The 15,395-nt window shown below is 57.5% G+C and overlaps 1 protein-coding gene across 12 annotated transcripts in view; it reads right to left on the bottom strand.

Annotated features, from left to right (window-relative positions):
* NTRK3 (neurotrophic receptor tyrosine kinase 3) overlaps positions 1-15,395 on the bottom strand; it is a 293,014-nt gene that overhangs the window by 253,523 nt on the left and 24,096 nt on the right. For all 12 annotated transcript variants that reach the window (XR_010305437.1, XM_064158080.1, XM_064158077.1 and 9 more), the window contains 2 exons: positions 2,286-2,360; positions 898-969 (listed from right to left, as the gene is read on the bottom strand). Coding sequence is in view for 11 of the 12 variants with exons in the window: in XM_064158080.1 (XP_064014150.1) it covers positions 898-969; positions 2,286-2,360 (147 nt within the window). In the remaining variant the exon portion in view is untranslated. The remainder of the gene's footprint in view (positions 1-897; positions 970-2,285; positions 2,361-15,395) is intronic.

Consider the following 15,395-nt stretch of genomic DNA (forward strand, 5'->3'; position numbering starts at 1 on the left):
AACCCATCGGCTGGCCAGGGGCCCACTGCAGCTCCCTCTGCCTTTGCTCTCCCTTCTGCCCTCCTTTGCCACACCTTCCCCATCAGTATCACAGTATCACAGTATCATCAGGGTTGGAAGAGACCTCACAGATCATCAAGTCCAACCCTTCACCACAGAGCTCAAGGCCAGACCATGGCACCAAGTGCCACGTCCAATCCTGCCTTGAACAGCTCCAGGGATGGCGACTCCACCACCTCCCCGGGCAGCCCATTCCAGTGTCCAATGACTCTCTCAGGGAAGAACTTTCTCCTCACCTCCAGCCTAAATCTCCCCTGGCACAGCCTGAGGCTGTGTCCTCTTGTTCTGGCGCTGGCCACCTGAGAGAAGAGAGCAACCTCCTCCTGGCCACAACCACCCCTCAGGTAGTTGCAGACAGCAATAAGGTCACCCCTGAGCCTCCTCTTCTCCAGGCTAACCAATCCCAGCTCCCTCAGCCTCTCCTCGTAGGGCTGTGCTCAAGGCCTCTCCCCAGCCTCGTTGCCCTTCTCTGGACACGCTCAAGCATCTCAATGTCCCTCCTAAACTGGGGGGCCCAGAACTGAACACAGGACTCAAGGTGAGGTCTAACCAGTGCAGAGTACAGGGGCAGAATGACCTCCCTGCTCCTGCTGGCCACACCATTCCTGATGCAGGCCAGGATGCCACTGGCTCTCTTGGCCACCTGGGCACACTGCTGGCTCATGTTCAGGCAGGTATCAATCAGCACCCCTAGATCCCTCTCTGTCTGGCTGCTCTCAGCCACTCCGACCCCAACCTGCATGGGGTTGTTGTGGCCAAAGTGCAGCACCCCCTCCCCGCAGCTGCTGCCCCGGGTGGGCAGTGGGGGTGCCCCGTGGGGCTGTGCTGGGCACTCACATGTAGTGCAGGTGAGGGTTCTTGGCGAAGGCGCGGGGCTGGATGTTTCGTAGTCCTGAGTTCCTGATTGTCCTGCAGAGAGATGCAGAAGGGCAGTGAGGGAGTGGAGGATGACAGCTGCCCTAAAACCCTACCCCCGGCACTTGATGTGCACTGGAGGGCCCTCAGCTCCTCCCTCCCCACCCCACCAAGGAGGCAACAGCTCTCCCCAGACCACTCCCGCGGAGGACTTGGACCTTTCAGCTTCAGCTGATGTGGTGACAGCACAGGCCCAGCACAGAGTGGCTGCTGGGCAAGACCCTCCCCACATCCACCCAGGCTTGCTGGGGTGGCCCAGAGCACCTCCTGCTCCTCTCCTCACGAGCAACACTGCCTGCTCTCCCAGAGCAAAAGTAAGGCTCTGCACCATCAGCTGCCCTCCCTCAAAGCCAGGAGGGAAAAGCCTTCTGCTTGCACCTCTGATGAGGAGAGGCACTTCGTGTAGGGAGCTATGGACACTGTAGGGCAAATTCTCTTCTCACCTCATTTTGGAGCTGCATCAGCTCTTTGACTAGGGTTTGCTAATGCCTGCTGCAGGCAAAAGTATGCTCCACTCCACTGTTGCTTTCTTAGGTGAGCTGAGAGCAGCAGCCAGGCTGCTGACGAGGGGTGTGTGTGCTAAAAGCACAGTGTGCTGGGGCTCAGTTATCAGTGCTCAGCAGTGCACAGCTCTCCCCCAGCCTGCAGGCAAACTGAACCCGATGTAGAGCTCTCAGTGAAGCACAGGAGCAGAGGCTCTGATTAACCCTGAGCACCTCAGGCAAGCAGCACCCAGGGTGCCCCCAGCTCCAGAAAGGGGAGTTAAGAGACTGGGTGATGTTCTCACTTGGCCAAGTGTCCCAAGCACCTGGCAAGAGCCTTCAACCTCACAGACCTCAGTCACACCAAGGCAGCCTTGCCTGGTGCTCAGTGCTGCCAAGCAGGGAGATGAAACTCCCTCCCTGAGCAGCAACCCCACGATGGCAACTGTGCTAAATGAGGACCAACAGCTCAGCAGTGAAAAGGATGGGTGGAGACAGCTGGAATTTCACATCGTGGAGCTGCAATGAGCCAGAACAATGCACGGGCCCAGAACCAGAGAAGAGGGGGAAGAAGAGAGGTCAGGATTGATGTGTGTTGACAGAGCTGTCAGGAGCCTGCAATCCTCCCTCTCGCAGACCCAGCAAAGACCAACCAAAACCACTTCATCTCCATTTTGCAGAGCCTCAGCACAACGTGCAGCAGAGCCAGCAGCTGAAACAGGCTCTGATGGTGGTGGGTGGAAAGACTGGAGGTGGAGGGAAGCTACAAGTTCTTTGCTGGCAGGAGCTGCCCACTGCTGCTCTCCCCAGCGTGCAGGACATACTCACAGCCTCTGGAGTCCTGTGTACAGCTCCATGTCAACAGCGTTCAGCGTCTGCAAGTTCTTCCAGTTCTCTATGTGTCTGTGAAGCAGAAAGACAGGCTCAGCTGTGGCACAGCCTGGTGGCTGCTCTGCCCCTGCAGGGGACAGGACACAGCAAGAGTTCATCACATCCTGCCACCCATCCCCACCTTTCCTCCCAACTTACTTCAGCCAGAACCTTCTGGCAACAAGCCTGGAGTTGGACCTGTAGAGGCTTCAGCATCCCCACCCTCAGACACATACAGCATGCATCAAGCTTCCAGAGCAATCATAGAATCAACCAGGCTGGAAGAGGGCTCCAAGCTCAGCCAGCCCAACCTAGCACCCAGCCCTGCCCAACCAACCAGACCATGGCACTAAGTGCCCCAGCCAGGCTTGGCTGCAACACCTCCAGCCACAGCCACTCCACCACCTCCCTGGGCAGCCCATTCCAATGCCAATCACTCTCTCTGACAACAACTTCCTAACAACATCCAGCCTAGACCTGCCCTGGCACAACTTCAGGCTGTGTCCTCTTGTTCTGTTGCTGGGTGCCTGGCAGCAGAGCCCAACCCCACCTGGCGACAGCCTCCCTGCAGGCAGCTGCAGACAGCAATGAGCTCTGCCCTGAGCCTCCTCTGCTGCAGGCTGCACACCCCCAGCTCCCTCAGCCTCTCCTCACAGGGCTGTGCTCCAGGCCCCTCCCCAGCCTTGCTGCCCTTCTCCAAACACCTTCCAGCACCTCAACATCTCTCTTGAATGGAGGGGCCCAGAACTGGACACAGCACTCCAGGGGTGGCCTGAGCAGTGCTGAGCACAGGGGCAGAAGAACCTCCCTCGTCCTGCTGCCCACACTGCTCCCGAGCCAGCCCAGGATGCCACTGGCTCTGCTGGCCTTCCTGAACCCATGCTGGCTGGGCCTGATCCCTTCTCACTATGCCTTTCATTCTGCTTCTGCAGTGATGCAGGAAACAAACTGACATGGTTTACCAGCAGCAACACCGTGGATTTACTGAGTTTCAAGTGTGGAAGGTGCAGCCAATCCATTGGACATCCTTGCCTGAGACATTTCCCCTCCCTGCACACAGGCTGAGCAAAGACACGACCGAGACTGCTCACATGAAGGGACTGGATGCAAACCTAACTACTCCATAAAAAAACAGCTAAATGGGAGCAGAAGCAGTCACATTTATCCAGCCTCTTGCTCCAGGAGGCAAACAGGGTCCTGGTCTTTGCTGGTGGCTGCTGCCAAGCAGGAGAGCACCAAATTCAGTTTGCAAACCTTGCCTTTGATTATAAATCCCTCAGTGGCCTGGGGCACTCCAGCAGGTATGTTCCAGAGAACAACAACAGAAATAGATCTGTCAACTGCAGGATCATTACTCAGTAAATATTGGAGCCAGGAGAGGTGAGAGAGTGACAGCCCCAGAGAGTAGGGTCCCCTGTTAGCAGCAGCATTGCTGGCAGCAGTGTCACTGCCTGGACCTGGCCGTGAGTCTCTCCTAGCAAGCTGCCACACTGCATGGTGGGGAAGGAGCTCAGGCCTCATCCCCAGCTTTAATCACTTCTAGAAGCACAGAATCAGCCAGGTTGGAAGAGAACTCCAAGCTCAGCCAGCCCAACCTAGCACCCAGCTCTGCCCAACCAACCAGACCATGGCACTGAGTGCCCCAGCCAGGCTTGGCTGCAACACCTCCAGCCACAGCCACTCCACCACCTCCCTGGGCAGCCCATTCCAATGCCAATCACTCTCTCTGCCAACAACCTCCTCCTTTTAGGCCACTTCAAGCTTTCTCCCAGATCAAACTCTGGCATCCCCTCACCACAAAACACAAATATTTCTCAAGAGGATCTCTGCTGGAGGTGGTTCCCATCTCAGAGTGAACTGAGAAGGAGAAACACCACCTGGCTGGTTCCCTTAGGCCAGAAAGAAGCCTGCCTTCAAAGTCAAGGAGCATGTGCACCTGAGCTCACATCTGCCTCCATGCAACAGCTGCCTTTGGACCAGGCTCTGGAGCAGGGAGACACTTCCAGAGAGGCAAAGCTGGGGGTGATGAGCCAACACTGAGAGTCATCCCACAGTGCCATCCTTCTGCCTAAGATGCATGGAGGACTCTCTGGTAGACTCAGGCTGAGCAGAAGAGAGGCTTCTGACAGCCTCCAGAAGGGTCCCAGGGGCCACATGTTCCACCATTGGAATGGGCTGCCCAGGGAGGAGGAGGAGTCACCATCCCTGGAGGTGTTGCAGCCAAGCCTGGCTGGGGCACTTAGTGCCATGGTCTGGTTGCTTGGCCAGGGCTGGGTGCTAGGTTGGACTGGGTGAGTTTGGAGCTCTCTTCCAACCTGCTTGATTCTGTGATTCCTCCAGCACTTTCTACACCTTGTGCTTGGACAAGCAGAGTCAAATGAGCATGCCAGAGGAACACAGACCTACCCCAGCCACGTTCCAAACAACATCCAGCCCAAGAAAGAGCACAAAGCCTGGGTTAAACCCAAATGTATTCAGCTCTCATAATGCAGATCCAAGGAAAGCAGAGACCCACAGGAGTCACCTCTGCTTTCCACCTGCTCCATAGCTGCCTGCATACCCTGAAGGGTTAGCAAGAGGACACAACAACATCAGCCACAGCTCAGCCTCAGTGACCTGCTGATGGGTTTGGAAAGTCTCTGTCCCTGACACGAGGGACAGAATATGGCTACAGCCACTCTGTGTTCCCTGCCAATGCCTACAGAACAAAACACAGACAGGGAGAAGTCAGTCCAGAGGTTTTCCAGCTCATTGGAACCCTTCTGACACAGGGCAGGAGAGTTTAGGTCTTGGCTCACAAGCCTGCAAGGCCAGAATCACAGAATGGTTTAGGCTGGAAGGGACCTCAAGGATCAGCCAGTTCCAACCCCCTGCCATAGGCAGGGACACCTCCCACAGAACAGGTCACTCAAGGCCTCATCCAACTTGGTCTTGAACACCTCCCTGGGCAACCTGTGCCAGTGTCTCACCACCCTCACTGCAAACAACTTCTTCCTAACATCCACTTTCAATCTCCCCTCTGCCACTCCAAACCCATTCCTCCCCCTCCTGTCATTACCAGCCCTTGTCAATAGTCCCTGTCCAGCCCTCCTGTAGCCCCCTTCAGACACTGGGAGTAGATGTTTCCCACTTGCAACTCCTACACAGCAGAAGAAAGGGTCCTCTAAGAGCATGGCACAAAGCAGGGATGGGATGATGAGGGCTTTACCACTGGGGCATGCTAAAGCCACAGCCTCCAAGCAATGACCTTCAGAGAGGGATGGAGCAGCCTGGAAGCCAGGAGCTATGGAGCAACCACAGCTGGGAAGGAGGCGGCAGCCAGATTGGCTCTTGTTTTATTGATTGGGTTTGCTAAATAAAGTCAAGGTTATTTTTGACCTGACACTCCAAGCCATGTGGGCAGCATTTCTAGAAGAGGCAGAAAAAGGCCTGGCCATGTTCCCTGCACAGGGCATGGCTTTCTGATGACTCAGCATTAGGTCATAAAAGGTCTCGGAGGCATCCCCATGGTCATGTCCTCCAGAAAGGCTATGACACCAAGCTAGGAGCAGCTGTGGAGCTGTTGGAGGGTAGCAGAGCTCTGCAGAGGGACCCTGACAGGCTGAGTGGGTGGGCAGAGGGCAATGGGATGAGACTGAGCAAGGCCAAGTGCAGGGTTCTACACTTTGGCCACAACAACCCCAAGCAGCACTAGAGGCTGGGGACAGAGTGCTGAGAGCAGCCAGGCAGAGAGGGAGCTGGGGGTGCTGGGAGAGAGGAGCTAAAGAGGAGGCAGCAGTGTGCCCAGGTGGGCAGCAGAGCCAATGGCATCCTGGGCTGGCTCAGGAGCAGTGTGGGCAGCAGGACAAGGGAGGTTACTCTGCCCCTGTGCTCAGCACTGCTCAGGCCACCCCTTGAGTGCTGTGTCCAGTTCTGGGTCCCTCAATTCCAGAGAGATGTTGAGGTGCTGGAAGTTGTCCAGAGAAGGGCAATGAAGCTGGGGAGGGGCCTGGAGCACAGCCCTGTGAGGAGAGGCTGAGGCAGGTGGGGGTGTGCAGCCTGCAGCAGAAGAAGCTCAGGGCAGACCTCATTGCTGTCTGCAGCTGCTCCTGAGCCAGCCCAGGATGCCACTGGCTCTGCTGCCCACCTGGGCACTGCTGCCTCCTCTGCAGCTCCTCTCTCCCAGCACCCCCAGCTCCCTCTCTGCCTGGCTGCTCTCAGCCACTCTGGCCCCAGCCTGCAGTGCTGCTTGGGGTTGTTGTGGCCAAAGTGCAGAACCCTGCCCTTGGCCTTGCTCAGTCTCATCCCATTGGCCTCTGCCCACCCACTCAGCCTGTCAGGGTCCCTCTGCAGGGCTCTGCTACCCTCCAACAGCTCCACAGCTGCTCCTAGCTTGGTGTAATCTGCAAACTTACTGATGCTGGACTCAATCCCCTGGTCCAGATGACCACTGAAGAGATTGGACAGGCCTGTGCCCAGCACTGATCCCTGGGGCACACCACTAGTGCCAGCTGCCAGCTGGATGTGGCACCATTCACCACCACTCTCCTGGCCAGAGCATTTCTCCTCTGCTTAACCTCTGTAAGCCTTCAGTGCACCCCAGAACATCTGCCACATCCTGCAGCAGCTCTGGCTGGTGACTCCTGCAGCAGAGAGCATCCCTGCCAGGGACAGTGTGTCAGGATCACTGGAAGACAGCAAGCTGCCTGGGCCCAGTGCAGACAGATCACTGCAGCAGCCAGGCAGCAGTATGTTCCTGTTAGCTCACTCCACAGCCAAGGCTTTTCAGTGCAGGAAGAGTTATGCCCAGCCAGTTGCTTCCAGGAAGGAAGAAGTAAGTGCAAAGCAGGATGGCAGAGCTGAAGAAGTGCTGTGGGCAGCAGTGCAATTGCCAGCACAAAAAACACCCTCCTTAATATCACACTGCTACTACTCAGTGAAGGGAGAAAGCAGCCCTGGGGTCCTGAGCAAGAACTGAGGGGTTCAAAATCATCCCAGTGCTGAAAACCCCTCGGTCCTCAGAGGTGGGCAACAGAGCAAAAGCTTCAGAAGGAGAGTCCCAAAGGCTGCAGCATCTCCTGCACAGGGAGCAGGCAGGAGAGGACAGTACCCCTGAACATCTCTGCACACAGGCTGGGCTGCTGGCTCAGCCCCAGCTCCCTGCCCAACACTTCAGCACCTCCCAGCTGCCACAGGCTCCCTTCACAACACTTATTTATTGCCTGCCACTACCTGAGCCCTGCACAGCCTTGGACACCACCTGAAGTAAGAGAGCATGAGACAGGATGAGCAGCTTAGTCCTGCAGACATGGACATGAACACACAAATCCACTGCCCTTCATCTAAACAAAAGAAATGGCATCCTGGGCTGGCTCAGGAGCAGTGTGGGCAGCAGGACAAGGGAGGTTCTTCTGCCCCTGTGCTCAGCACTGCTCAGGCCACACCTGGAGTGCTGTGTCCAGTTCTGGGCTCCTCCATTGCAGAGAGATGTTGAGGTCCAGAGAAGGGCAATGAAGCTGGGGAGAGGCCTGGAGCAGAGCCCTGTGAGGAGAGGCTGAGGGAGCTGGGGGGGTGCAGCCTGCAGCAGAGGAGGCTCAGGGCAGAGCTCATTGCTGTCTGCAGCTGCCTGCAGGGAGGCTGTAGCCAGGTGGGGTTGGGCTCTGCTGCCAGGCAGCCAGCAACAGAAGAAGGGGACCCAGCCTGAAGCTGTGCCAGGGCAGGTCTAGGCTGGATGTTGTTAAGAAGTTGTTGTCAGAGAGAGTGATTGGCATTGGAATGGGCTGCCCAGGGAGGTGGTGGAGTGGCTGTGCCTGGAGGTGTTGCAGCCAAGCCTGGCTGGGGCACTTAGTGCCATGGTCTGGTTGGTTGGGCAGGGCTGGGTGCTAGGTTGGGCTGGCTGAGCTTGGAGCTCTCTTCCAACCTGGCTGGTTCTATGATTCTATAAGGAGGAATTTCTTCCCTGTGAGGGTAGCACAGCACTGGCACAGGTTGCCCAGGGGAGTTCTGGAGTCTCCCTCTCTGCAGATATTCAGAACCTGCCCGGATGCACTCCTGTGTGACCTGCTCTAAGTGATCCTGCTGTGGCCAGGGGACTTGGATTGGATGAGCTTTCAAGGTCCCTTCCAGGCCCCATCCCTGTAGGTGTTTAAGGCCAGGCTAGATGAGGCTGTGGCCAGCCTGACCTAGTGTGGCCATGGCAGGGGGGTTGGAACTGGCTGATCCTTGTGGCCCCTTCCAGCCCTGACTGCTTCTATGCTTCTGTATTGCCCACAAATGGCATCTCTCTTGTTGGTCTTTGCAGGAGAGCCTGCAGAGCAGCTCCTCTGTGCCCAGGGAGGTGCCTCTCACCATTAGACACACATGTGGCCTAGGTGAAGCAAGAGGCTCCTGCTCAGGACTGTCAATGCCCACCCGTGCACCTCTAATCACACCTCTCTGAAGCAGCCACACAGGCAGCTGGGATGAGAGGGCACCCCAAGGGCAGAGAAACAGCTCCTCTGGGAGATCTACCTCTCGAAGTGAGGCAGCACCTTTTGCTTTATCAAGGTGCAGAAGACCAGAGGAGCTGCTGGTTTTAAGCAGCTCCCCAGGCTCCTGCCATGCCTGAGGAAAGAGGCTTTAATCCAGGGGGATTTCATAGGCAGTGACAGGCAGCAGCGAGCAGCATTTTGTGGTCTTTAAAGATCAAATGGCATTTGAGAGAGGAAGCAGCACCCAGGTCAAAAATGGCCTTCAGGAAGCTTATTCTGCCTTATTAAACCCTCTCTGGAACTTCAAACTGGGGGGCAGACTCCCTCACACCTCCCTCTCCTAACAGGTCCAGGGCTTCCCAGAAATTGAGATACAGAAGTTGAAGAGAGGCAGGCAGAGATGCCAAGCTCTGCTCCCAAAGGCAGCTGCAGAGCACAGTGCCTCCCCTCAGCAGCAAGAGCAGGAGGTGTGCTAAAAGGTAAAGGATCACAGAATCAACCAGGCTGGAAGAGAGCACCAAGCTCAGCCAGCCCAACCTAGCACCCAGCCCTGCCCAACCAACCAGACCATGGCACTAAGTGCCCCAGCCAGGCTTGGCTGCAACACCTCCAGCCACAGCCACTCCACCACCTCCCTGGGCAGCCCATTCCAATGCCAATCACTCTCTCTGACAACAACTTCCTAACAACATCCATCCCAGACCTGCCCTGGCACAGCTTGAGGCTGTGTCCCCTTCTTCTGGTGCTGGGTGCCTGGCAGCAGAGCCCAACCCCACCTGGCTACAGCCTCCCTGCAGGCAGCTGCAGACAGCAAAGAGCTCTGCCCTGAGCCTCCTCTGCTGCAGGCTGCACACCCCCAGCTCCCTCAGCCTCTCCTCACAGGGCTCTGCTCCAGGCCCCTCCCCAGCTTCATCACCCTAAGTTCAGCTTGGCAGGGAAAACTCTTAGTGCAGAGTGGAGGCAAAGAGCAAGTGGTGGAAAGGAGTCCCCCTAAAAACTCACAGGGCCTTGGCCGTGGCCAGGATGATGTCCTGCTGGACTCAGCTAGGACCCAGAAGGAGCACTGCCAGGGCAGGCATGCAGAGCACCTCGTGCTGTGCCTGAGGACAGGAAAATGGATGGAGGTGGGGAAAGGAGGAAATAAAATCTCTCAGGAACTGGCTGTTACAGTGATGAACAGTGCTGGGAAAGAGGAGGAGGGACTCAGTCCAGCAGGAGCAGACCCAAGAGCCAGAGATGGGGCTGCACAAGGTGCTGTGGCAGGATGAGGCCACTGAGGTCTTCAATGCAGATCTGCTGCCCTCCCTCACCCTGCCTGCTGCCACCCTCCCACACCAAGCCACAAGCATGCTTCCCAAAACCACAGCCTCCAGGGCAGCCTGCAGCTGGCAGCTTTCTACATCCACAGCAGCTTCATCTCAAATCCCATTTTGATGTAGCTGCACATTTTGGGGCAGATCCTTCCCCACTGCTCCAGTGCCTGGGTTCCAAAAAGCAGCATGGAAACCAACTCCTGGAGGAGCAAAACCAGGGGTGCCAAAGGATCCCTCTGCTTCTGCATGGTCATGGCTGGTTAGTGGCTCAGTCATAGAATCAGGCAGGTTGGAAGAGAGCTCCAAGCTCAGACAGCTCAACCTAGCACCCAGCCCTGCCCAACCAACCAGACCATGGCACTAAGTGCCCCAGCCAGGCTTGGCTGCAACACCTCCAGCCACAGCCACTCCACCACCTCCCTGGGCAGCCCATTCCAATGCCAATCACTCTCTCTGACAACTTCCTTCTAACATCCAGCCTAGACCTGCCCTGGCACAGCTTGAGGCTGTGTCCCCTTCTTCTGTTGCTGGCTGCCTGGCAGCAGAGCCCAACCCCACCTGGCTACAGCCTCCATGCAGACAGCAATGAGCTCTGCCCTGAGCCTCCTCTGCTGTAGGCTGCACCCCCCCAGCTCCCTCAGCCTCTCCTCACAGGGCTGTGCTCCAGGCCCCTCCCCAGCCTTGCTGCCCTTCTCTCAACACCTTCCAGCACCTCAACAGCTCTCTTGACTTGAGGAGCCCAGAACTGGACACAGCACTCCAGGGGTGGCCTGAGCAGTGCTGAGCACAGGGGCAGAAGAACCTCCCTTGTCCTGCTGCCCACACTGCTCCTGAGCCAGCCCAGGATGCCATTGGCTCTGCTCCCCACCTGGGCACTGCTGCCTCCTCTGCAGCTCCTCCCTCCCAGCACCCCCAGCTCCCTCTCTGCCTGGCTGCTCTCAGCCACTCTGTCCCCAGCCTGTAGTGCTGCTTGGGGTTGTTGTGGCCAAAGTGCAGAACCTGCCCTGAGCCTTGTTCCCTCTCATCCCAGCACATTCCCTCACTTCCCCAGCCCCGTTCAGCCTCCCTCTTTCCCCCACATCTCCACCACTCCACAGCAGGGCCCATCCCATTCCCAGCTTTCCCACACCCCCTGAGCACTGGGAAAGCACTGCCCAAGCCCAGGGTGGGATGAGCCAAGCTTTCTTGGCCTCAGATCCTGCTCCCACAAATTGTTTGTTTTCCCAAGCAGCTCCCAAGGAACTTGGATTGGCTTTGGCTCCTCAGATGTTTATGAAGCTCCAACAAGGGGGCTGCCATGCCCAGCTGGTCTGGCCTTAAGCCAGACTCCCAGGCATTCTGCTTGGGATGGCCCTGGGCAGAGGAGATCCATCCTGCAAGGAGACCTGCCAGTGCCCCTGTTACCTCCTTGGCATCTGTCTGCCAGCCCAGCACCTGCTCCCTGTAAAGCCAAAGGAGCAGGGAAGCTTTCCATGGAGTTTGGGCCAGCTGCCACAACCCTCCCTGGGCTTGCACCTGCATTGTACCAGCTCTGCCTGTCCCCCCAGCAGCAAGGGAGGGCCCCCCCATCACTCAGGTGAAGGTGTCAGACCCCTTCTCCCAAACCAGGCAAAGCAAACCTCTTCTGTCCTTGCCCCTTCCCAAGCTCTCCCTACAGAGCAGCTCACCCTCACTGAGTAACAAATGTCAGGGGCTGGAAGGGACCTCCAGAGCTCATCCAGTCCAAACCCCCTGCCAGAACAGGATCTCCTAGAGCAGATCACACAGGAACACATCCAGGCAGGGTTTGAGTATCTGCAGGGAGGGAGACTCCACAGCCCCCCTGGGCAGCCTGTGCCAGGGCTCTGGCACCCTCACAGGGAAAAAAATCCTTTCTCAGGTTCACATGGAACCTCCTCTGGCTCAGCTTCCACCCAGTGCCCCTTGTGCTGTCCCTGGGCACCACCCAGCAGAGCCTGGCTCCAGCCTCCTGCCACTCACCTGCACACATTGATAACCACTGCTGAGGTCACCTCTCAGCCTTCTCCTGTCCCATCAGCACAGCCCCAGCTCCCTCAGGCTCTGCTCCTAACAGAGCTGTTCCATTCCCTTCAGCAGCTTTGTGGCTCTGTGCTGGACTCTCTCAGCAGTTCTATGTCCCTCTTGAACTGGGGAGCCCAGAACTGGACCCAGTACTGCAGCTGTGGCCTCAGCAGGGCAGAGCAGAGGGGCAAGAGAACCTCTCTCAACCTCCTAACCACAGCCCTTCTAATCCACCCCAGGATGGCATTGCCCCTCCTGGCCACCAGAGCACATTGCTGGCTCATGGCCAACCTCCCATCCACTAGGACCCCCAGATGCTTTTCCACTTTGCTGCCTTCCAACAGGTCAGTCCCAACCTATCCTGAGGCAGAGAAAGCAGCAGGATGAGGGCAAAGAGGTAGGCAGAGTCCGGAGCCAAAGCAGCATTGGGGTGCTCAAGAGCTGAAGCTGCAGCTCCCTCTCACCAGGCCCTAAGCCCTGTGGGGCAGGTGAAAGGCATTCCTGACTCCCACCCATGCTGACAGAGCCCCCAGCACCAGAATCACCTTGGCAGCAGTGGGCACAACAATGCCACCAGCTTGGGAATCCCCCCTGAGAGCAGCAGCTGTGGCAGCCAGAGCCACAGCAGGCATCACCTTCACACAGCATGGCCCAACACATCCTGCCCCTGCCACAGCCCCAGAGCCACAGCACAGCTGCCCCTCAGGGACAGCCCAGTCCTCCCAGGCAGCACAGCCCAAGCACAGCTCCAGATTCCAGATGCTTGGTGGCAAGGGCACTGTGGCTGCCTGGCCACCTCATCACACACCCCCTCAGCCAGGGGGCTGCTGCTGCTGCTGCTGCCCAACAGCTTCTGCTCCTGGCTGCTTCAGCTGGGCTGGCTTTGGTTTCCCACTTCTTTCCCCTGCCTCCCCTTGGAACAATCCTGTAGTTGCTATGGAAATGGCCTCATCAGTATGGGTGGAGCGTGGCAGTGCCAGCCCAACCTCCCTGTGGCTCCCAGTTGACACCAGTGCCTAGGAACTGGTAGTGCTGGAGGCCATGCCAAGCTGCACCAGGCAGGGATACCCTGAGCTTAAAGCACTGCTTGGCACCGAGGGGTGAGTGGAAGGCAAGAGCAGAGAGCTGCAATTCCCCTGAGGATGAAGAAGGGGGAAATATCAAAGGGAATAAAAGAAAACCAAGAGCTCCTCAACCTGGCTGGGGGGCAAGGGGGTTGTAAACAGCCAACAGCTGCAACCTGCCCCAGTGACTCTCCCTGCCAGCAGAAGGTAACCACAGACAGAGGCAGCAGAGCTAAGTTTTGACGCTGGCTCCACGGTGCCCTCCATGGAGGTCTCTGCTGCCCTCTCTTTAGTGCCAGCACTGCCAAGCAAACAGGATGTGAAAGGCAAGCACCAGGTGCTGAGAAGGTGGCTGGAGAGCAGAGCAAGAATCCTTCCCATCCCAGAGACCAGCACGCTGGGCAGGCAGCACACCCCCAAAAAGACCCCCTTGGGCCACTGAGGGAGAGCCCCTGACCCTCTTCACACAACGAGGGAGAGCCCTGCCCCACTCTGCTGGACCCCCAGCCCTGGCTGCAACACTCTGGCTTTACACCACGAGCAGATCCCTTGCTGCAAACACTGCCAGGGTCTTTGCATCCTTTGCCAGTAAAGCCTGCAGCAAGGCCCCCAGGCAGGCACCAGAGAGCAGCTGAGGAGGAGATGCACTCCCTCCCTGGCCCCGGGGAGCAGGCCAGCAGTGCCCCACGCACACAAGGTGCCAAGTGCCATGCTGCAGGGACAGTGCACCTGCCACTGACGCTGGGTTTAGGGCAAGTGCTAAGGACCTCAGCTCCATCACCCCACCTGGCTAGGAGAGAGGGAGGATGTGACATCCCTGACAGCAAGTGGGGACACCTCCTGCCTCCAGCTGTGCCAAACAGCTGTATGCAGCCTGCTGGGGTCCATCAACTCAGCAGCAGCTCCAACCCATGGCAAACTGCAGCTCCAGGAGCAGTGGCAGCAGGAAGCTCTGCCAGCTGCAGGGTGCAAACTCTGCTGCTGCTGAGGACTGTCCCCAGGCATCCCCAACCCGAGGTCACTTTGCAAATGGCAGCTTGACCCAGTGGAAGAGGGACAGGGATCTGCTGGAGAAGGTCCAGCACCAAGGAGGTGCAAGGGGCGTCAAAGGAGGCTGGATGAGGCACTCAGTGCCATGGGCCAGTTAATTAGCAGGGTTAGGTGACAGGTTGGACTCACTGATCCTAGAGGTCTTTTCCAACCTGGTTATTTCTGTGACTCTGAAGGACAGCAGAGCCAGGCTGCAGGCAGGGAAGCAGCAGCCAGCTGCCTGTGATGCTATGACACTGCCACCTCTCTCTTGCAGCACCCTGCCAGCACACCTCCCTCATGCACCATCCCCAGCAGGCCTGGCTAACAGGATGTGCAGCTCAAGCTCCCAGAGTCCCTTTATCCCCTTATGCCCAAAAGGTGACCTCAGCAATGGAGTGGGGACCACTCAGCACTGAAAGCAAAAGCACAGCCCAAGAAAGCAACTTGTCATAGCCTCATCATACCACTAACCTTTCAGGACACCTTGAGAGGCAGATCTCTCAACATCCACCTCTACCCCAGCCTGGGAGTCCACACTAACACCCCAGCAGCAGGGATGCTTTGGCAGCCCTGGGGATGCTGCTGCTGGGCAGACACAAACATGGAATCAGTCAGGGTTGGAAGGGACCACAAGGATCAGACAGTTCCAGTCTCACACCTCACACTACATCAGGCTGGCCACAGCCTCATCCAGCATGGCCTGAAACACCTCCAGGGATGAAGCTTCCACCACCTCCCTGGGCAACCCCTTCCAGGCTCTCACCACCCTCATTCCCAACAACTTCTTCCTAACAACCAGTCTGACTCTCCCCATTTCCAGCTTTGCTCCATTCCCCCCCAGTCCTATCACTATCTGACAGCCTCAAAAGTCCCTCCCCAGCTCTTTTGTAGCCCACTTCAGATCCTGGAGGGCCACAAGAAGGTCACCTGGGAGCCTCCTCTGCTCCAGCCTGCACAGCCCCAACTCTTTCAGGCTGTGCTCACAGCAGAGCTGCTGCAGCCTCTGAGCATCCTCCTGGCCCTGCTCTGGACACACTCCAGCATCTCCACAGCCCTCTTGTAACAGGGGCTCAGAACTAGAGACCCCACCTGGAGTACTGCATCACCAGTTACGAGTAGGATCTTGATACGCAGCAGCAGAGCAGTGTTTTGGGGGGCTGGCTTCTGAGGGCACCCCCACAGCATCCC

This window comes from Pogoniulus pusillus, chromosome 17, assembly GCF_015220805.1.
Source record: "Pogoniulus pusillus isolate bPogPus1 chromosome 17, bPogPus1.pri, whole genome shotgun sequence".
NCBI lineage: Eukaryota > Metazoa > Chordata > Aves > Piciformes > Lybiidae > Pogoniulus > Pogoniulus pusillus.